General features: G+C 44.5%; 1 protein-coding gene across 5 annotated transcripts in view; it reads left to right on the forward strand.

Moving 5' to 3' along the window:
- The window catches only part of LOC116398535 (E3 ubiquitin-protein ligase RNF31-like), a 66,870-nt gene that overhangs the window by 32,066 nt on the left and 13,427 nt on the right, over window positions 1-21,377 (forward strand). For 3 of the 5 annotated variants that reach the window (XM_031874901.1, XM_031874902.1, XM_031874903.1), the window contains 10 exons: window positions 143-376; window positions 471-656; window positions 730-888; window positions 981-1,166; window positions 3,687-3,893; window positions 3,967-4,140; window positions 7,685-7,783; window positions 8,437-8,526; window positions 8,774-8,888; window positions 18,415-18,527. In XM_031874901.1, the coding sequence (XP_031730761.1) occupies window positions 143-376; window positions 471-656; window positions 730-888; window positions 981-1,166; window positions 3,687-3,893; window positions 3,967-4,140; window positions 7,685-7,783; window positions 8,437-8,526; window positions 8,774-8,888; window positions 18,415-18,527 (1,563 nt within the window). Of the gene's footprint in view, window positions 1-142; window positions 377-470; window positions 657-729; window positions 889-980; window positions 1,167-3,686; window positions 3,894-3,966; window positions 4,141-7,684; window positions 7,784-8,436; window positions 8,527-8,773; window positions 8,889-9,485; window positions 12,065-18,414; window positions 18,528-21,377 lie in introns of those variants that run through there. The other 2 variants (XM_031874904.1, XM_031874906.1) reach the window with 2 other exon arrangements.

Genomic DNA, 21,377 nt, shown 5'->3' on the forward strand with positions numbered 1-21,377 from the left:
CTCTCTCTGCGTCTCTTTGTGTCTCTCCGTCTCTCTCCGTGTCTCTCTGCCTCTGTCTGTGTCTCTTTGTGTTTCTCCATCTCTCTCTGTCTCTTTGTGTCTCTCCGTCTCTCTCCGTGTCTCCCTGCGTCTCCCTGCCCAGTGGGTGTGTCAGTTCTGCACCTATCTGAACTACTCTCCTGCTACGGTGTGTGAGATGTGTGACCTGGCTCGTCCGGAGCCCGCCCCACTGCCCGCGAAGCTCCGTCCTCCCTCTCCGGTCAGACGGGTCCCCGCGCTGACGATCAAACCCAAAGAGCCCGCCCCCGAAGACCTGGACTCCTGGAGGCAGAGGCTGATGAAGGAGGAGGGACTGAAGCTCATTCAGCTGATCAGAGCAAGTCAACTTCATCACCTGTCAATCAACCTCGGATCTAGAATACAAGTAATGTCTGCATTCTACTGTGTCTGTCCTTTTCTGTCTGTGTTAGGATGGGGAGAAGAAAGGAGTGAGTCCAGAGGAGGTGTACACAAGCAGGACAGTAGCAGGGGACAGCAGCATCCTGCCGTGCAAGTGGTTAAAGACGGAGCTTCCTCTGCTGTTAGACCTGATCAGGACGTCGGTGGCAACCTCTCCCCTTCAGTCTGTCTGTGACCAGAACACAGCAGAGCGCACAGTCAGTATGATTCTCTCTGTACAATTGAAGGCTTTATGTTCCTCTGTTAGCAATTGACCTTCCTCTAACACAGAGCAGGTCGTGTGAAGCTCCTGCCGAGGATGCCGGGAAAGAGGCGGAACCTGTGAATGTGGTCCAGCTGTCCAGAGCGGAGGCCAAGCAGGCCTGGCTGACAGCAGGGGGCGACACCGAGCGAGCTGCCAGTCAAGCTCTGAGAGACAGACTAGCCAAGGTCTCCCCGACAATTACAGTTTCACGACAACATTCGGTCGGTCTCCCTTTACTTCGAGAGATGGTGTGATGTTTTTATTCCGTACCGCTCAGGTGAAGGAGCTGTGTGCGCTGGGCTTCAGCGACGAGGCTCGCTGCCATGAGGTCTTGAGGCAGAGCGGCGGTGAGGTGAGAGGGGCTCTGGCCCTGCTGCAGCGACCACTCCTGGAGCCCTTCCATAAGCACATTTGGAGTGACAAGCCCGAGCCTCCCGTGGACATCCATCACCCTGACAAACAGGTGCAGGCATATTCATCAGGCCTGGGTCCAGTCCCGTTAATCTTCTGTACTCCAAACCCTCTCGGCTGGATTGAAAAGCATGATTGCCAAAATGACACCTTTTTTCCAAGCAAGAAGCTGTGAAAACCGACATTATTGTCAGATTTCCATCTTTCCGATGGTACACATCATGTATGATGATCGCTTGCTTCAGAAAAGGCAGCCAAAATCAAAGCTTAAAATTGTGATATTTCATCGAAAACATTTTATTCTACTGTCTCATTTAAAATCTGGCCTTAAGTAAATCGTTAACTCAAACCAGATATTAATTCTGCACTCCTCAGTGCGACTAGGAAGCCATGATTGAGTCGGCTAAGACCTACAGTCCCATGACAAAAGCTCTGTAAAGCTTGAACTGCTGGCTGCTGAACACATTGTGTGTTGAGGAGCTGACAGGAGAGGCTGTTAGGAGAGGAACATGTTGATGGGAATGGAGGCTCTATGTGCTATGTACATTGAACTAACATTAGTAACACTTGTGGGGGAATAGATTCCATTGATTTCCCATTTTTTAAGAAATTCAACTTGCGTTTTTTCTTTTTTATGATGTATGCTAATATAACAGCCTTAATCTGCACAAACAACATTTCTGAGTTCTCTCTGCTTCTAGACATGATTGTGCTGTTTCCATAGAGGTGCAGGACTTATATTCTGCAGGCAAATATAATATTTGCAATTGCAATTCAAGGCCACAGAGAGTGAAATGTGAAAAAAAGCTGATAACGCATTACAATTTCTAAAAATGACTAGACCTATGTTATATATTTTGTTGAGTTGTGTACTTACACTATCCCAAATTCCATTCCCCAAACCGCTTATCCTATTCAGGGTCGTGGGGCGCTGGAGCCGATCCCAGCTGACATTGGGCGAAGGCAGGGTACCCTGGACAGGTCTCCAGTTGATCTCAGGGCACATGTAGAGACAGACAAACATGCACGCTCACATTCACACATACGGGCAATTTCGAGTCTCCAAATAACCTAAGCTGCATGTTTTTGGACTGTGAGAGGAAGCCGGAGAACCCGGAGGGAACCCACGCTGCCACGGGGAGAACGTGCAAACTCCTACCCAAATGTTTCCAACAATCTTCAAACCCAGAGAAATATGTCATCTTTACTTTAAAAGGCCATTTTGCTAACATTAGCATTAGCAAGTGATAATGTTTGCAGGTTTCGGAGCACTCGTTCATCGAATGCTTCCCTTAACATGAGTATAATACAGGACAAGACTTGAAAACACTGTGGATAGATTATTTTTGATGACTTTAAAATACTAACTCAGAGGATTTGCATTGATTTGAGGATTTAACATAATTAATAGGTGTTGAAATCAGACTCAAGCTCCGGATGATAAAATGAAATCAAGGTAACGGTACGTTTCACTTGGTGGCCAGTCCATGGTGTCAAATCCCCTTTGAGCAGGCGCCAGAGTAGTGGCTGCCTGCCAGACTTAAGCCACATTTCTACAATACACTTTTTAGACCGTGGTCATTTTTATGCCTCCAAGCCGGCAAAAGTCGTGGCCAGTGACTTTTTGTCGAGCGACGCAGTGCGACGCTAACTTCCGGGATGGCCTGCAAAAAAATGTCTTTCCTGCAGCGGTCCTGTCTATCTATCTGCCTGTAAGTATGTGTGTGTCCTACGTGTGTAGGCTTGGGTATTGCTGGGGACCCAAGGACTGGCAGTGTCAAAGTTGGTGCAATTTGACAAAATATTAGCAAGCTAAACATGCGTCTTGTGCTCTGTGCAGCAGCGGGGGCGGGTCTTCGGGGCTCTGCGGACAAATCAGTCAGGCGGCGGGTCATCGACCACAGTTGACTTTTGCTGCTGGATGCATATACTACCATAACAACCTTACTCTTTTTCTGCAATCGTGCCACAAGGAGGGAAAGTATTGTCTATTGAAGTCCTTGTTAATGCCAAAGGTGTCACTGTAGAGCTATGTTTGTATGAAAGTACAACACGCTGCAGAGGAGAAAGCAAGTTAGCCATGCTTTATCATGATTATTCAGTCATCCACCTGAAAGTCCCAGTGAAACGGAAGTCAGAGCGTCCTGAGCTCCAGTGCTCACAGTGAAATGGAATATTTGAGTGTTCTAGAGGCATTTAAATCAAATCCTGTGCATTTGATTGGGCCGCTGAAAAGTGGGCGGGCTTAGAGTTTAGAGCGATAAGGAGATGCAGATGAACACCGCCTCCCTCCATGCCGACCGAGCTCGCCGCTGACCTGCCAGCAAAACTCCACTGGTCAGGAAAATGCAGGGAAAATGTATTTATTAAACATTAATGTTGCACTGTGTCTGTGACATGGGTGAAACTGTTCACTAACACGGTCAACCCTAACAACTTTATGATAATATGTCAATGTTGTGTTCTCAGCATCTTCTGCTGCCCCAAGTGGTCATGGCTGGGATAGCTGATTGGATTTGTGAAGTCTGGCCTCGCTGTAGTACCCTACATAATTCCACTACGTGTCTTCCAGCGCATATGTCGGAGGTTACTCGCGGTGTACGATCTCCCCAGCTGGGGTCGCTGTGAGCTGGCACTGTCGCTGCTCCTGGAGCACAGCGCCCCCTACTCACTGGAGGACGTGGTGCAGGCTGTGCGAGAGTCCCACGACAGGGAGTTCATCAAGCGAGTGCTGGCTAAAGACTGTCCCATCTGCCTCTCCATCTTCCCCCACAGCAAGGTACTGAGACGGCAACAAAAAAAATCTTTGTATGAGTTCTGAAGTCATGCCCTACCCCCCCTCTCTCTTTCAGATGCAGTCTCTGACGTCGTGTCAGTGCTCCGTGTGCTGTGATTGCTTCCAGCAGCACTTCACCATCGCTGTTCGGGACAAACACATCAGAGACATGGTGTGTCCGGTTTGCTGGGAACCTGACATCAATGACCCTGAACACCTCAACAGCTACTTCTCCACCCTGGACATCCAGGTAGGGTGGCAGACCAACCAAGGATTGTATGAGGGAGGATAAGATACAGACTACTGGTGCCTGGTCACGCCAGAAAGTGGCACGACAAAATTCTGTTTTCTTGTGTGCTATTTGCACATGTGATTTTTTGCTCACGTGCAAACATTTGGTGAAAAATCTTCCCCATTCCATGTAAATGAGCCTCCTTGCAAAAACAGTCCAATTCACAAAGATCAGCATTAATAGCCACATGCAGTCAGTGAAATTATCAGCTTCAGAAAGTAACATTTATAGCAGCATTTATACTGACAGAAAAATATATTAAATCCCACATCAATGTTCTCTCATTCACGTTTAAAGTCCTTGCCTGACGTTTGGAGGAATGCCTCTGCTCCTCGTCGGTCAGGACTTGTAGCTCTCCATCTGCAAATGTCATTTTTCTTTTTCTCTCTCTATTGTTCTGCCTGCATTCTTGGCGCAAATGCAACATTCTTATTTTGCCACATGAATAATTGCACTCAGCTGCAAACCCTTATGTTTGTGCTGTGATATTATTAACCCTCATGTCTTTAGTGAATCAGACATTGAGACGGGGCAGATAGTGGTTGCAAGTAATGCCCAATTCCTGTTTCTATCACTGGCCGCAATTCCACTCGTGATTAGTTGTCGTTATTTGATTTTTTTTCAGGAGCAGCAAATGCTTTGCACAGTACATCAAACTGTTTTATTCCTACATATAGATAAGGAAGAAACACAAGAGATTTAAAAAAGCAGAATAGTTCAAAATAGAAGCAGCAGTTGGCGAGATATCCTCACTGTCATTCCCACGGTTTAGAGCTGGGCTATTCAATTAAAGTTCTGCCAGGTCATGTTGGAGAGAATGCCCTCATGCAAAGGTCGGGAACATCACAATAATGTCTAACTTGCGCTATGATTTAGTCCCATATTAAAGTAGCCAACAGTTGTATTAACGTCTGTATGTAGTCAACAACTTCCTTTCAAATCAAATAAAGAAAGTTCAATTAAATCATATCTCATACAATATTCATTGTCAGATTTCAAGTTCAACTGGATGAATTATAAATAATACATACTTTAATAATAAATAAATGCTTTTCTCTCACTTCAAGTAAAATAAGGGCTGGGTTAAAGAATAAATTACACAACAGAAAGCTTTTCAAAAATGTGCTTCATTTTAGAAACATTTATTTCAGCTTTAAATTCAGTTCATTCAGGTGTGAAGTGATGTCAACCAAGAAACCCACATTATATTTTTCTCATCTTCTAAAAAGAGAAATGTTTGTGCATGGACTTTATCTGTGGTTATTAAACCACTTGTTTCAGCTCTATTCTCTCTGTTAACATCATTGTTGGGCAGTGAATTAATGCGTTAGGATTCTGATCATTTAGGTTTATTTTCTGTGACTTCATTCAGATGTGAGTGGGTACGTTTGTTCAAAAGAGTTGTGCTTTGTCTCGTAGTGTCGCTTCATATTACTGCTTTTATTACTCGTCACGGCCTCTGAACATATGAGACACACTGGTTATGAACTGCCAATGGGAATAATGAACCTATAAGAGTCTGTTCATTAATGGTTAAAGACTCTGGTCTCTCTGACCACTTTTCTCTTTTTGGTGAACGTCATGTGAAATAACTTCACTGACTCACGTATTATTCTCCAACTACTCAATCTCTCTCCCTGTCTCCACCGTGTGTGTAAATCTCACTTGAGTCGGGATGTTTATCAGGAGAAAAAGTCTTCAATAGTACAGAGTGAGTCGTATAATACCGAATACTGAAACAAGAAACATTGAGGAAGGAAGTCTGTCTTTAAAGTATTTAATGTCTGGCCAGAGAAGGCTTTCATTGTATTGCAGACTAGCGCACACCTAGCATCATTGTGTGAGTAACCTAAAAAACAAATCTCCAGCAATTGCTGCAGCATTTCCTGTTCAAGAGAATTTAATTTAAAAATTTTTATACTATATTGATCCCTTTAAGGGGGAAATTTGTCTCTGCATTTGACCCATCCCTGTATATGGGGAGCAGTGGGCTGCCAATGACAGGCGCCCTGGGTTCAGTGTATTGCTCAGGTACACTTTGACATGTGACCCCCGTCCCAGTCGAGGATTGAACCATTGACCTTCCGGTTGCCAGACAACCCTCTTAACCCAGTGAGCCAAGGTCACCCCTAACAACACGTTATGCATTCTGAAGTCAGTGCATTGAGTCTGAGTGAGCTGCCAGTCAGACATGTCCTTCACACCATTCCTGGGCCTCGTACCAGAACACATGTGGAATCTCTCCCTTTAATTAACTCTGATTGTGTGGGAGACAGAGAAACAGAGACAGCAGCAGTATTTGCTCACTATACCATTATACATAACTTCTCCACTTCTCTAAACCATACTTCCTTTAACCTTTCATCGAATCCACCTAACACATGTGAAGTAAATCAGCCTGCATGTGACATTCTGAACATTTTTACCTCTAATAGTTAACGTGACTTGTGGTAACTTTCTAAAGCCTTCATTTTCATTCGAATACACCTGGTACGTGGGTGTGAGTGATGTTTGTCTAGTTTCTAATGTGTGTATTAAATGTACAAATTTGTCATCTAAAGAATCTAAAGTTAACTCACCCTCTGTGTTACAACACAATCATATCTCACATATATAGTTTTGTTAGTGAGTAAGGCACATAAACTCACAGTAGAAATGTACTAGCAGAGGGAAAACTCTCCATCACAGAATACACTTATTTGATTGGCTGAGTAGCATCACGTGATGTAATTGGTCGGTGTGTTTCCTGAACCGCTGAACGAAGGCTGGAAACACTGCGCCGGTTAAAATAGAAGCCTTCCGTCAAAATGTAATAATTCTCACTTATCTATTGGTTTTAGGTCCAGGGTCCAGACCGTGCTCCGCCTACTAATGACCCCTGGTTTAGAGCATTAATATAGCAGCAACTATTTTACCTTTATGTTCCATTTGTAACTATGTTAGTACATAACTACGTCGGTACGTAACTGCGTTATTACGTAACTATCTTAATGCATAACTACGTGAATATGTAACTACGTCAGTACATAACCACGTCAGTACGTGACCACGTTACTTACTATGTAACAAACACTTATTACAAGATCATTGTTTGTTACAATGATCTTTTCTAACAAACCCATAACTTTTACTCACAAAACCTGGTGTTGAATGAGGTGAACCCTAACCCTTAAGTTATTTATACGGTGCATACGTAACCACGTCACACACTACGTAACCTTAACATAACCAAGTGGTTTCCTTACCTTAACCTAACCAAGTGGTTTCCTTACCTTAACCTAACCAAGTGGTTTCCTTACCTTAACCTAACCAAGTGGTTTCCTTACCTTAACCTAACCAAGTGGTTTTCTTACCTTAACCTAACCAATTGGTTTTCTTACCTTAACCTAACCAAGTGGTTTTCTTACCTTAACCTAACCAAGTGGTTTCATTTCTATGCTGACTGGGTCCCTGCTACCTCTCAGGGATTGATCTCTAGGTTGTATTGTATTATGTTCTTCAGCTGCGTGAGTGTCTGGAGCCAGAAGTCTATGAACTGTTCCATAAGAAGCTGACAGAGCAGGCTCTAATCAAGGACCCCAAGTTCCTCTGGTGCTGTCATGTAAGTACACACTGAGTCGCTCTTAGATTTGTCAACAAAAAGTCACATTTTTAGACTTTGAAAGCTTCGATAACATTCAAATCTCTATTTTCGTGGCGGTGCTATGACCAGCACAAGCACTGCTCAAACAGATTGGTATTTTATACCTATTATACTATTTCAATATAACATTTCCTAACCAGTAGATGCGTCTGAACTGGCGTCAAAATGTTATGTTTAATGTAGTTAAAGCAGCAATGTCAGTAAATCAGATGACGTGACAAGGTTAAGTGGGACCCGAAGTAGATTCAGTGACACTGTACATGTTTGTTATTTCACCAGTGTGCAATCAGTTTAGTAAAGTGCATATTTATATTATAATAATTAGCTTTTATTGTAAGAATGTTTATCTAACACATTTCCTCTATTGTTTTAAATCACCACAACTCAACTAAATACCGGGAACAATTACCCAGGCATGAACTTAATGACTTAAAAGATGATATTAAGTATATTCTCTATAGTCATTGTTTGCAAATTTAATGTAGTTAATGACAACAGTTAAAATAATGTTTTCTCAAAGCAAGTGTATTCATATTAGATCATTCTTCTTTCTCCTGTGTCCTCTTGTTTCCTCTCCTCTTGTTTCCTCTCCTCTTGTTTCCTCTCCTCAGTGTTCATATGGGTTCATCTATGATGGAGACCAGCTTAAAGTCACCTGTTTTCAGTGTCGTAACAGTTTCTGTGCTCAGTGTAAGAAGCCTGTAAGTATAATGTGTCTCTCTTTCTCTTCTGTCTGTATCTGATATAAAATAATATAAAAGATATCATTAACCAACAAATCGACTGAACTGCCCTGAATATGTTAGTTTTGTTACAATGTTCAACACAGTGGACCAATTTACAACTAACGTAATATTGACTTCTCTTTAAAGCTTTGATTTCACCAGGAGGAGGATAGTTGGTGACCGTGGGAATTGGTGTAAATGCATGTCTCTGTATCGTCTGCAGTGGGAGTCTCAGCATACAGGTCTGTCCTGTGAACAGTACCAGTCCTGGAAGAGAGAGAATGATCCGCAGTATCAGAGACAGGGCCTGGCTGGATACCTCAGAGACAACGGCATCAGTAAGCACACACAACTCTGCAGGAATATTTTTTATCTAGCAGCGGATATGCTGCTCTATTTTAGCAAGGGGTGCACTTTTTAATAGATATGTGATCCATGTAAAACAAAATAGCATGTAGTAGATACTATTATTTACTCTAACCACCTCTCACTGAGTGCCTTGAAAGTTTAAACATTTTTTTATTTTAACAGTTATATTAGGATTATGCTTGAGGTCAGATATACTCCTTGAAAACCGCTGGATGCTTCAGCATAATCTGGTGTTTCATGTTCACTCATATAAACCAGAAATCATTTATTTTTTTATATCTTTTATTAAGTGTAAATAATCAGAGTAACAGAAAGTGATGTTCAAGAAGTGCCGTGTGCCCATGGACTCATTGACTGAGCATCTCAGTGTTCAATCCACATAATCCTGTGCCTTGAAGTCCACAAAATCGGCTTCATCTGTAAGTGTGTTACTATTTACAGTTATATTAACATGTTTATAGTCATATTTATTTGGTTTGTGTTAGTAGCATTTATACTAATGTACTAGCTATTATTAACTACTTACAAAGGCACTTACCTTTTGTATTGTTTGTGCTCTTTTTCAGTTTTACAAAATTGTTACATATTTTCCACCATTAAACCTTGCAAATACAACAACCTGTCTGTTCCTTGGAGGATACGGTGCTGGGAAATATATTGTCAAGCCGGCTGTATAGCTGAAAACTACGTTTTACTAAAACAACTTTTAGTGAGGACAGCACAGTAAAAAGATGACCACCTACCGTGGGACTTTAAGGAGGATTTTCGGATAGACAAGCTACACTGCACTTCATCACCATGGAAACTACTAGGTCAGTAGATGCTCCAGATGAAGCCAAAGTGAAATGCTCAAAAGATCGTGTTGAAACAGTTACGAGCCTGTCTCACCATCGCTCCAGAAAGTCAAGCTCTTCACGCTCATCGACGAGCTCTGGAGCCAGCTTAGAAGCAGCAAGGGCCCGTGCTAAAGCAGAGGTGGCAAAAATCAGACTGACCTTCACAGAAAAGGAGAGTGAACTCAAAATTAAGAAAGCCAAGCTGGAAGCCAGAATTGACTTCATCAACCTACAACGAGAAGCTGAAGTTGCCCATGTAGAAGCTGTAGTGCTGGAGAGAGCAGCTGCAGATATGGATGGCTCGGACCATATTGAAGAACCTGAGTTCTTGCCACTTCAAGAGAGTGCACTGAAAAGAACGCATGACTATGTCACCCACCATGCCCTGCATCATTACCCACAGGCACCTAGAGAGGAAAAGGAAGTTTACCCCTTACGTCCAATTCTCACACCCCAGCACGACAACACTGCGCAGACCCAGGTGCACATCATCAATAGGAGATCGATGTACCAACAAAGGGACACACAGGAGCTTCATACAGATTTACTACAGCAGAGGAATTATGACCATCAGCACAGTGCTCTTCCCACAAAGCCATCACCCTCAGACAACACAAATCGTAACACTACAACAGCTGATCTTGCCAAATTTCTTGCTAAAAATCAGCTAGTGTCCTCAGGATTGACAACGTTTGATGACCTACCCGAACACTACCAAGCTTGGAGAGAGACACAATTGAAAGCCTTGAGCTGTCAGCAAGTGAAGAGATGGATTTGCTGATCAAATGGCTGGGTAAGGATTCAAGTGAGCAGGCACTTAGGATTAGGTCGGTAAATGTCAGGCAACCCTCCCTTGGTCTTAAAACAATTTGAGAGAGATTAAACAAAACATATGGATCTCCAGAAGTACTAGAGAGAGCTCTTTTTAGTAAAATAGAGAACTTCCCCAAGATCCATAACAGAGACAGTAAAAAACTTCAAGAGCTGGCAGACCTACTGATAGAATTGGATATCGCCAAAAGAGATGGATACTTACCAGGACTAGCTTACCTTGACACAGCAAGGGGAGTGCAGCCCATTGTCGAGAAGCTGCCCATATATCTCCAGGACAAGTGGCTGTCTCAAGGATGCAAATACAAAAGAGAACATTGTGTGGCCTTTCACCCTTTCTTCTTTTTTCGAGAATTCGTCTGCAGGGATGCTGAAGACCGAAATGACCCAAGCTTTGACCTTCCCACTCTCGTTCCAACCTCTTACAAGAATGAGAAGTTAAGTCACATGAAACCGGTCTCTGTACATAAAACGAGCATATCATCAGATACAGTGACCAAAACAGAAAATCTTGACAGACTTTGCCCCATGCATAACAAACCCCACCCACTGAAGAGATGCAGAGGGTTCAGGAAAATGATCTTAGATGACAGAAAGCGATTCTTAAAAGAGAACAATATATGCTTTCGCTGCTGTGCTTCTACTACGCACCAGGCAAAATCCTGTGAAACTCCCATCAAATGTACAGAGTGTGACAGCAATAAACACCTCGCTGCTCTTCACCCTGGTCCTGCTCCGCAATATCAGCCAGGTTTTTCCCCTTCTTCAGAGTACGGCGGGGAGAGGGAGGACACAAGGCAGCCAGATATCACATCATGGTGTACCAAAGTATGTGGTGAGGAATTCAAAAGCAAATCCTGTTCAAAGATCTGCATTGTGAATGTGTATCCCAGTGGTCATCGCAACCTACAGAGAAAAATGTATGCCATTTTAGATGACCAGAGCAATGTGTCATTACCTCGATCAGAGTTTTTTGAAATGTTCAACATCGGTGGAGCAGCAGTGGCATACACACTCAAAACCTGTGCAGGGATGGTGGAAACAGCTGGCAGAAAAGCCCATGGATTCACAGTAGAATCTATAGACGGAAAAATAGACATCCCACTACCTACACTAACTGAGTGTAACGAAATCCCAAACAATAGAGCAGAGATCCCGACACCAGAAGCTGCGTACCACCACCATCACCTAAGGCAGATAGCAACTGAAGTCCCACCCCTTGATCTACACGCTGACATCCTGCTGCTATTGGGAAGAGACATTATTAGGGCCCATAAGGTACATAAACAGCACAATGGCCCTCACTATGCACCATATGCACAAAAGCTAGACCTTGGGTGGGTCATCATAGGGGATGTATGCCTAGGAGGCGCTCACAAGACAAACATAGTGGGTGCCTTGAAAACCTGCATCCTTGAAAATGGAAGACCAACTTGCCTGAGAATCAGATACGAGTGAAAGAAATCTACAGTATCGAAAGTAAGTGCAAGAATCCTCTCCTGCACAAACCCACGCAAAGTGCATTGAGGGTATCAAATATGGATAACCTAGGAAAAACGGTTTTCTGTACAACAGAGAATGACAACCAGCTCGCTCACTCTGTTGAGGATCTAGCCTTCCTTCAGATCATGGAACGAGAGTTGACACAAGATGACACAAACAGCTGGGTTGCTCCACTCCCTTTCCGTCACCCACGGAGACGTCTCCCTAACAACAGAGACTATGCTCACAGCCGTCTAATGTCGGTGCGACGGATGTTACAGAAGAAACCTGGAATGAAAGTGCACTTCACTGAGTTCATGCAAAAAATGCTTGACAATGAGCATGCTGAGCTTGCACCACCACTCAAAGAAGGGACGGAATGTTGGTATCTCCCTACCTTTGGAGTTTACCACCCTCAAAAACCAGACAAGATTCGTGTGGTGTTTGATTCCAGTGCACAGTACGATGGAATCTCACTGAATGATGTGTTGCTTTCTGGACCAGACCTTAACAACACCCTCATTGGAGTGCTTCTTAGATTCAGAAGAGAACCGGTTGCAGTGACAGCAGATATACAGCAAATGTTCTACTGTTTTGTGGTGCGCGAAGACTGCAGAGACTTCCTACGGTTCTTGTGGTACCGGGGAAATGATCTCAACAAGGAAGTGGTGGAGTACCGCATGCGAGTTCATGTTTTTGGGAACAGCCCATCACCTGCAGTGGCAATCTTTGGTCTGCGGTGGACAGCAAAACACCAAGAGGAACACTACGGCAGTGATGCGAGGCACTTTGTTGAGAGGGACTTTTACGTCGATGATGGTCTTCGATCATTCGCAACTGAAGCTGAAGCCATCGATGTTATGCGTCGAACACAACAAATGTTGGCTGTGTCAAACATAATGCTGGACAAGATAGCCTCAAATCGAACAGAAGTGATGGATGCATTTCCGGCAGAGGAAAGAGCAAATGATATCAAAGACCTCAACCTCTCCATAGACGACTTGCCTGTCCAAAGGAGCCTTGGAGTCAGCTGGAACATTATGTCTGACACTTTCACTTTCCATGTCCATGAGGGTCAAAAACCATTCACACGCCGAGGCGTACTGTCAACAGTAAACAGTCTGTTTGATCCACTGGGTTTCTTGGCTCCTGTCACTATTGAAGTCAGACTGCTCCTCAGAGAGTTTTCAATCCAAGATACAGAATGGGACACATGTCTTCCTGAGGCCAAAGCTGAAGATTGGAGAAGATGGCATGAATCACTGTCAGCACTAAAAGAGGTACATATCCCACGCACATATGCATCTTTTTCCATTTCCAAAGCACAAAACACAGAACTGTGCATCTTTTCTGATGCCTCTGTAAAAGCAATATCAGCAGTGGCTTACCTGAAAGTTACAAATGAGCATGGTCACAGTGAAGTAGGATTTGTCTTCGGAAAGTCCAAGCTCAGAGCTTAGAGTTATGTGCAGCTGTATTAGCTGTTGAGATTGCAGAACTAGTCATCAAGGAAATTGACCTGAAAGTGAATGCAATAAAATTCTACACAGACAGCAAAGTTGTGTTAGGATACATAAACAATGAGAGAAGAAGATTCTACGTCTATGTGAGTAATCGCGTACAGCGTATTCGACAGTCAACACGTCCAGAGCAGTGGAGTTATGTTCCCTCTGAGTTAAACCCAGCAGATCATGGGTCCCGATCTGTTCCAGCTGCAAAGCTTACAGGCACCACATGGCTGACTGGATCAGCTTTCTTGACCAAGCCGGAAAGTTCAGTGGTCAACACTGAAGATAAGACGACATATGTTCTCGTAGATCCAGATTCTGATGCTGAGATTCATGCCAGCGTAACATCACTCGCCACAAAAGTTACTGAAGACAAGCTGGGTTCAAAGAGATTCGAGCATTTTTCTAATTGGAGCTCACTCACCAAAGCTGTGGCCCGACTCTGTCACATAGCTCAATGCTTCTCTCTCCCATCAGGCAATCACGGCTGTGTTGGCTGGCACATGTGCAAGAAAGGGTTGTCAGTTGCTGACATCACCAAGGCAGAGCATGTCATCATAAAGTGTGTGCAACATGAAAGCTATTCAGAAGAGTTGAAATGCATTAAGTCAAACTGTGACCTCTCCAAAACCAGCACTCTTCATAAACTTCGGCCAGTCATTGACAGTGAAGGCCTGCTGAGAATAGGTGGACGCATCGATCTGGCACAACTTGAAAAGTGTGAAGCCCATCCTATCATTATCCCAAGCCGTAACCACATAGCAACTCTGCTCGTCCGCCACCATCATGAATGTGTGAAACACCAGGGCAGACACTTCACTGAATGTGCAATCCGTGCCAGTGGTCTGTGGATAGTAGGAGGAAAACATCTCATCAGCAGCTGCATTCACATGTGTGTCACATGCAAAAAGCTGCGAGGAAGAATGGAGCAACAACAAATGTCTGATCTACCTGCTGAACGTCTACAAGTAGACCCCCCATTTTCCTATGGGGGACTTGACGTTTTTGGGCCATGGGAATTCATCACACGTTGTACCAGGGCTGGCCAGGCCAGGGACAAAAGGTGGGCAGTTTTGTTTACATGCATGTCCACACGTGCCATTCATATCGAGGTAATCGAAACAATGACCTCCTCAAGCTTCATAAACGCCCTCAGGAGATTTTTCTCTGTCAGAGGCTATGCGAAACAGCTTCGATCAGACTGTGGGACAAATTTTGTTGGAGCATTTAAAGAGCTGAAAATGGATTCACAATGTAATCGTGATTCAAGCATAGAAGACTACCTCCTTCAACAAAAGTGCACCTCGGTTTTCAACCCTCCACACTCCTCTCATATGGGTGGCGCTTGGGAGCGCATGATTGGAGACTCGAGGCGAATTCTAGATTGCATGCTCCTCCAAGTCGGACCTTTAAAACTCACCCATGAAGTGCTAATCACCTTTATGGCAGAGGTCAGTGCCATTGTGAATGCCAGGCCGTTAATTCCTGTATCTACTGACCCAGAGGCTCCCCTCATTCTAACCCCTTCCATGTTGCTGACACAGAAAACAGGCGCATCTCCTTGTCCAGCTAGTGAGTTTTCGAAAGGAGATTTGCTCAAGAACCAGTGGAAAAGGGTTCAAGCCTTGGCAGAGACATTTTGGGCTAGGTGGCGACAAGAATATTTGAGTACGCTACAGCATCGTCAGAAGTGGCAAGCACAGAAACCCAATCTTAAAGATGGAGACATAGTTCTGATGAAGGACAGTCAGACAAAAAGAAATCAGTGGCCAATGGGAGTTGTTGTGAATGCTATTCCCAGTAAAGATGGACTAGTAAGAAAGGTGGAAGTCAAAGTGACAAGAAATCAGACACTCAAGATATTCTCCAGACCCATATCTGAAGTGGTCCTGCTTTTCTCCCAGAAAGACAATCATGGGAACAACGTGTCACACAGTCCACAGCTTGCTGAGGGCAAAGCCATAGGTGGGATGAGTCGCTGAGTGACAGCCCGGTCAACTCACTGTAAGACTGCAGTCCTACATTTAGTACAGTAGCAGTTCTCCTGTACAGACTCGGATGAGAAAGGACTGTGGGTTAATATGTAAATAGTGGCATATGTCTTAATATGCCAGGCGGGGAGTGTATTGTATTCAATGTATTGGTTATTTTATATGTCCTTTAGCAACACCTAGTGGCGATTGTGAATAGCTGCACTCAACAGGAAGTGAGCGAAGTGTAAATAATCAGAGTAACAGAAAGTGATGTTCAAGAAGTGCCGTGTGCCCATGGACTCATTGACTGAGCATCTCAGTGTTCAATCCACATAATCCTGTGCCTTGAAGTCCACAAAATCGGCTTCATCTGTAAGTGTGTTACTATTTACAGTTATAAATAGTATGATTATAACATGTTTATAATCATATTTCTTTGGTTTGTGTTAGTAGCATTTATACTAATGTACTAGCTATTATTAACTACTTACAAAGGCACTTACCTTTTGTATTGTTTGTGCTCTTTTTCAGTTTTACAAAATTGTTACATATTTTCCACCATTAAACCTTGCAAATACAACAACCTGTCTGTTCCTTGGAGGATACGGTGCTGGGAAATATATTGTCAAGCTGGCTGTATAGCTGAAAACTAAGTTTTGCTAAAACAACTTTTAGTGAGGACAGCACAGAGAAAGTAAAAGAACTGAATGAGTTTTAATGAGCACTAACATTCTCTAATGTAAATGTTCTTCTGGGATAATCTGATAATTTTGTTCATTTGATCATTTCTGTTTGAACAGATACAGATATTGCTTTACTTTAAGGCAAATACACAAACCGTTTTTAAAAATGATTTGAAGGCTATGTGTTCTTTGACCCATTAAAGATACAAACAAGATGAAGTTATATTCTTGTGTTCACTTGTCATTAGATTAGAAATTAGAAGTCCTCTGTTGACCCTTATTTTGGAAATTACCATTCGTTAATGGTGCAGTGTGTAGGATTTATCTGACATCGGTCTGACATGATCATCGTCGGTCCCAAATCCCTCACTAAAACCAGTCACAACTTCTCCTCACCATCGACAACTCCACTCTGTCTCCCTCCCCACACATCCGCAACCTCGGAGTCATGTTTGACAGCAACCTCTCCTTTGAACACCACGTCAAACAAATCACCAGAACTGCCTTTTTCCACTTAAAAAACATGGCCCGTCTCCGCCCATCACTCTCCTTATCTGCTGCTGAAACTTTGGTCCACACCTTCATCACCTACAGAATCGACTACTGCAACAGTATTCTTCATGGCACAACATCCAAAATCCTAAATAAACTCCAGTAAAGCCAGAACTCTGCTGCTCGCCTGCTCACCCACTCCCGTGATCACATCACCCCTGTTCTCCAGAATCTCCACTGGCTCCCCATCCAACAACGAATCCAATACAAATCCTTCTCCTCACTCATGAAGCCCTCCATCATCAGGCCCCCTCCTACCTCACCGACCTGCTCCACCACCACACTCCATCCCTTCGGCTCTGCTCCTCTGATGCCTCCTGTCCCTTCCACTCAGGACCAAGCACTGGACATGGACAGAGCCTTCTTCATAGCTGCCCCCTCCCTCTGGAACTCTCTCCCCAAACACACCCGAGACTGCAATGACCTCTCCATGTTCAAATCACAAATTAAAACCCACCTAATCAGAACTGCTTTTAATGTGTGACCGATATTATGTGTTTTATGTTTTTAGTGTATAGCTTTTTATGATGATTTTAATGTTTGTAAAGTGTCTTTGAGGATTTTTAAAAGCGCTCAATAAATAAAAGGTATTATTATTATCTAGCGGTCAGGTGGCAGATTGCAACCAAGTGAAACTTCTACCATTTGCCAAGTGTGTAGGAGGAGAGCCTAGAGCGAGTGTTTAGTTTGTCCATTCTGGGCTACTGTAGAAACATGGCGGCCGGCCCAATGAAGAGGACCCACTCTGTTTGTAGATATAAACGGCTCTTTCTACAATTCTTATTTTTAGTTAATTATACACTAAACAACATACTAACATACTTATTAATATCATATTCCATTGATGCCAATAGATCCCCCTAAATGTTACACACTGTACCTTTTCAATAGAAATGTTCAAAGCATCCCGTCAAATTGTCAATGTACATCGATTGCTGTGAGTATAAATGTATTCTTTATTTTTCGCAATTGCATTCATAGTAACACTTAAGATGTGATGATAAAGGTTTTGAGAATGTTTGGTTTAGGTGACTTGAAAGTGCTCGACTTTGACTCTTGAAAAGCCGTGCGAACCCTGAATACAGTTTGTAAGCGTTTGCTTCATAGAGGGCGGGTCAGGTGAGGCTAAACAGATGGCGGCCAGGTGACATGTACTGGTAACTCCTCCCTTTGATCAATGCCTGGCTCAGTTTTGGTAGTGAGGCAGCTGGCCCTCAATTTCACCTTCACACAGGAGTCACAGTGGTTCATATCACAGCCCATTTTAGTCAGTAAAAGAAAGAACTTCAACTTTTCATCCCATAATCATTACTTTTTATTTTATAAATTAGATCTTTTCATCTCATAATATGACTTTTTATCTCATAATTGTGACTTTTTATCTCATAATTATGATTTACCATGCATGGGGATATTTTTATTACCAAGGCTAGGTTTTCCTCTTATTTTGTTTTACTAGCGGACATGGGCTTCCGTAGTTTAAATATTCATTCGGTGAATAAATAATCTGCTTATTTGTACACTAGTTTTCCTCGATGTGCTGACACTGCCTCCCTCCTCTCTCTGTTTTCCCTCTTCCTCTTTCTCACCATTCACATCCTGGCTGTCGCTCCTCCATTCCTCCCTTCAGCCTGTCCTAACTGTCGCTTTCAGTATGCGCTGTCCAAAGGAGGCTGCATGCATTTCTGCTGCTCACAGTGTCGTTACCAGTTCTGCAGTGGCTGCAACAACCCGTTCCACACTGTAAGTCGGACTCGTACTGCAGTCCTGTTTCACGTTTTCGTACTGTAATTATCAACATAGTGATGGAGAAAGAATTGTGATTTATTAGATGTAATGGTGGTCCACATAGCACTTTTTATTACTACTCCGTACGTATTATTAACGCTTAAATTGTGTGTTTCAGTCAATTAATCATCAGAATAAGCAAATGCCTAAATCACCCCATACAGAGGCCGTTATCCCAATTAGTGTGACTAACACATTTCTGCCTGCAGGGATTATCATAAAATATCAAAAATAATTCATGAATGAATTAAGTCTCAAATAATAGTCAATTCCAAAACAGATATCTACGGAAGCCCAGAGAGGCAAGTGAGGAAATCAGAAATAAGATTTCCTCAGTCTGACCTCTGCGCTGTTCATGACTTAAAGGCAGGGTTGTGAATCTTCTTCAAAAACATGTTTTGATACTTTAGTTGAAAATCTCATTAACAAACCTGCCATGCTTGATAACAGTCATGGCTTGAGGATGTCTACAAGCCAATTTTCACTCTAAGTCAAAAAGCCACCTACTGGCAAAAGGATATCAGCATTATTTGACAAACAATATCCGATTTACATGACATTCACATGATGTTGTCTCCAGTTGATATACACCCTACTAGAGCACTTGATGTGGAGCAACATAATGCATGTTCTATTTCATCCTTACTGACCGCCAGAGGCCCTGAGGAGACTCTGAGGCCCGATGCCAGGTGCCCTCGACCCCAACGTCGGGTCAAAGATGACCTGCTATCCAGGGCTTATGACACAGCAGCGCTGTGGACCGTATCGACAACTCCCTCTCCCACCTCATGCTTGCCCTCGCAGCTTCTCTGCAGCAGGCTACTTTCGACGCTTCCGCCTCCAGCCTCAGTGATGCTTCATTGCAGGCGTTTGCGCTCATGTTGAGGGAACTTGGACGTATGATGTCCACCCTGGTCCAGACTCGCCGCCAGGTTTGGCTGGCGCAGTCACCCCTGTCTGAGACATGTAGGAGGACCCTCCGTACTGTCCCAGTGGAACCTGGTGAGCTGTTCGAGTCAGCTGCTATACAGGCGCTTCAGCGAACTGTTGAAGCTAGCCAAACCAGGCAGCAGTTTTCTGGTCTTTGCAGGGACATGCCTACACCCCGCAGACCTAGGGGTCCCACTTTGCCCCCCCCCCCCCCAAGGCCGTTTTTTCAGCCTCCAGCTTACCCTAGTAGCCGCCACAGGCCTCGCCGGACCGCTACCCATACAACCCTACCTACGTCCCCCCCAGACAACCTCCGAACTTAGGGACTAACAGTCGCCCCCCGCCCCCCCCAAAGCCTCCAAGGCAGGGGGGCCAGGAGATGTCTCCAGGCCGGCTGTCGTTTTTTTCTCCCAGCAGCAGATTTCCAAGGGAGAGTGGTTCACGTCTAACGACGCCTATTCCCATGTTCCCATGGTGCATCACCACAGGCAGTTTCTTCGTTTCGCCTTTTAAGGCCGCCACTTTCAGTCCAGGGTAATTCGATTCCGACTCTCCCATCTCCCCATGGGTGTTCACAAGGTGTGTTACTGCTGTCCTTTCCCCCTGCAATCACAGGGCGTGAACATACTGCCGTACTTAGACGACTGGCTGACCTGGGCGCCATCCCGGCTTCAGGCGCCACAGGACACTGCTCGCCTTCTCCGACTATTGGGTAAACTGACAGCTGCCTCAACTGTCGTTCCCTTGGGTTTGCAGATGGCTGAACAGCCTTCACTTGGATGCCAAGTGGCACAGATACAGGGCAATAATAGTATCAAAACAGTGCCTACTCAAGATTCAAGATTCTCCCATGGAGGGAGAGTGCATATCTGGCGAACAGTGTCCCCATGGGTTCGGTTCCATTCCGCCGGAAGATTGTCACAACAGATACCTGCCTCTCAAGGCGGGGTGCAGTGCGACAGAACAGGGCTGCTTGGGAGCAGTTGTCTGCTGTGTTTTCACATAAACCATCAATGGGGCACCAGATCTGCAGAAGTTACTACGGGGATCACTGTGCCCTTCTGACTTGGGCGGCCCCTCGCCTGACAGCCTGCGGGCAACGTACCCACCAGGAGAACGGAACCAGGTTGTGGTTTTCCTGTTTCGTCACAAGCCTCCACCGGGAGAGTGGCGGCTGCATCCAGACGTGTTGTTGACCCACTGCCCCCACTGGGTCTCCTTTGCGGAGAGGACCATCAAGAGGTGTGCGTCAAGATGCCCTGGCTCACACGTGGCCAGAGGGTCTTCTTTATGCCTTTCCACCATTCCCTCTGATCTTGCTAACGCTTGTCAGAGTTCTTCACCAACAGGAGGGATCTCCTGTCGCAACTAGAAGGTCGGATTTGGTATCCCAATCCCTGCTGCCTTCAACTATGGGTCTGGCCACGGGAGGGCCCGACCGGATGATGAGTGGCTGCATAGAACCAGTCAGACTGACTATTCTGAATGCCAGCGCGCAATCTACCTGCCTGCAGTACAAAAACAGGTGGAAGCTGTTCTCGGACTGGTGTGCGGCTCAGAACAAGGTCCCAGTACAGTGCCCCGTGCCTGCTGTACTGAGTTTCTACAGTCCCTCCTAGATAAGGGCCGGTCTCCCTCTACCCTTGGAGTATACGTGGCCGCTATTTCGGGGCAGCATACTAAGTCGACAATGACACAGGAGAGAGCCACAGACTGGTGTCCCTCTTCCTAAAAAAGGGGCTGTGCGGTTGCGTCCCCCGAGTGCCCCGAAGGCCCCTGCATGGGACCTACCCTTGGTACTGGACACCTTATGCTTGTCTCCTTTTGAACCCTTGGCACAGGCGGAGCCGAGATGACTATCGGCCAAAATGTTTT

Source organism: Anarrhichthys ocellatus, unplaced genomic scaffold (assembly GCF_004355925.1).
Source record: "Anarrhichthys ocellatus isolate YVR2014 unplaced genomic scaffold, GSC_Weel_1.0 scaffold85, whole genome shotgun sequence".
In the NCBI taxonomy this organism is placed as follows: Eukaryota; Metazoa; Chordata; class Actinopteri; order Perciformes; family Anarhichadidae; genus Anarrhichthys; species Anarrhichthys ocellatus.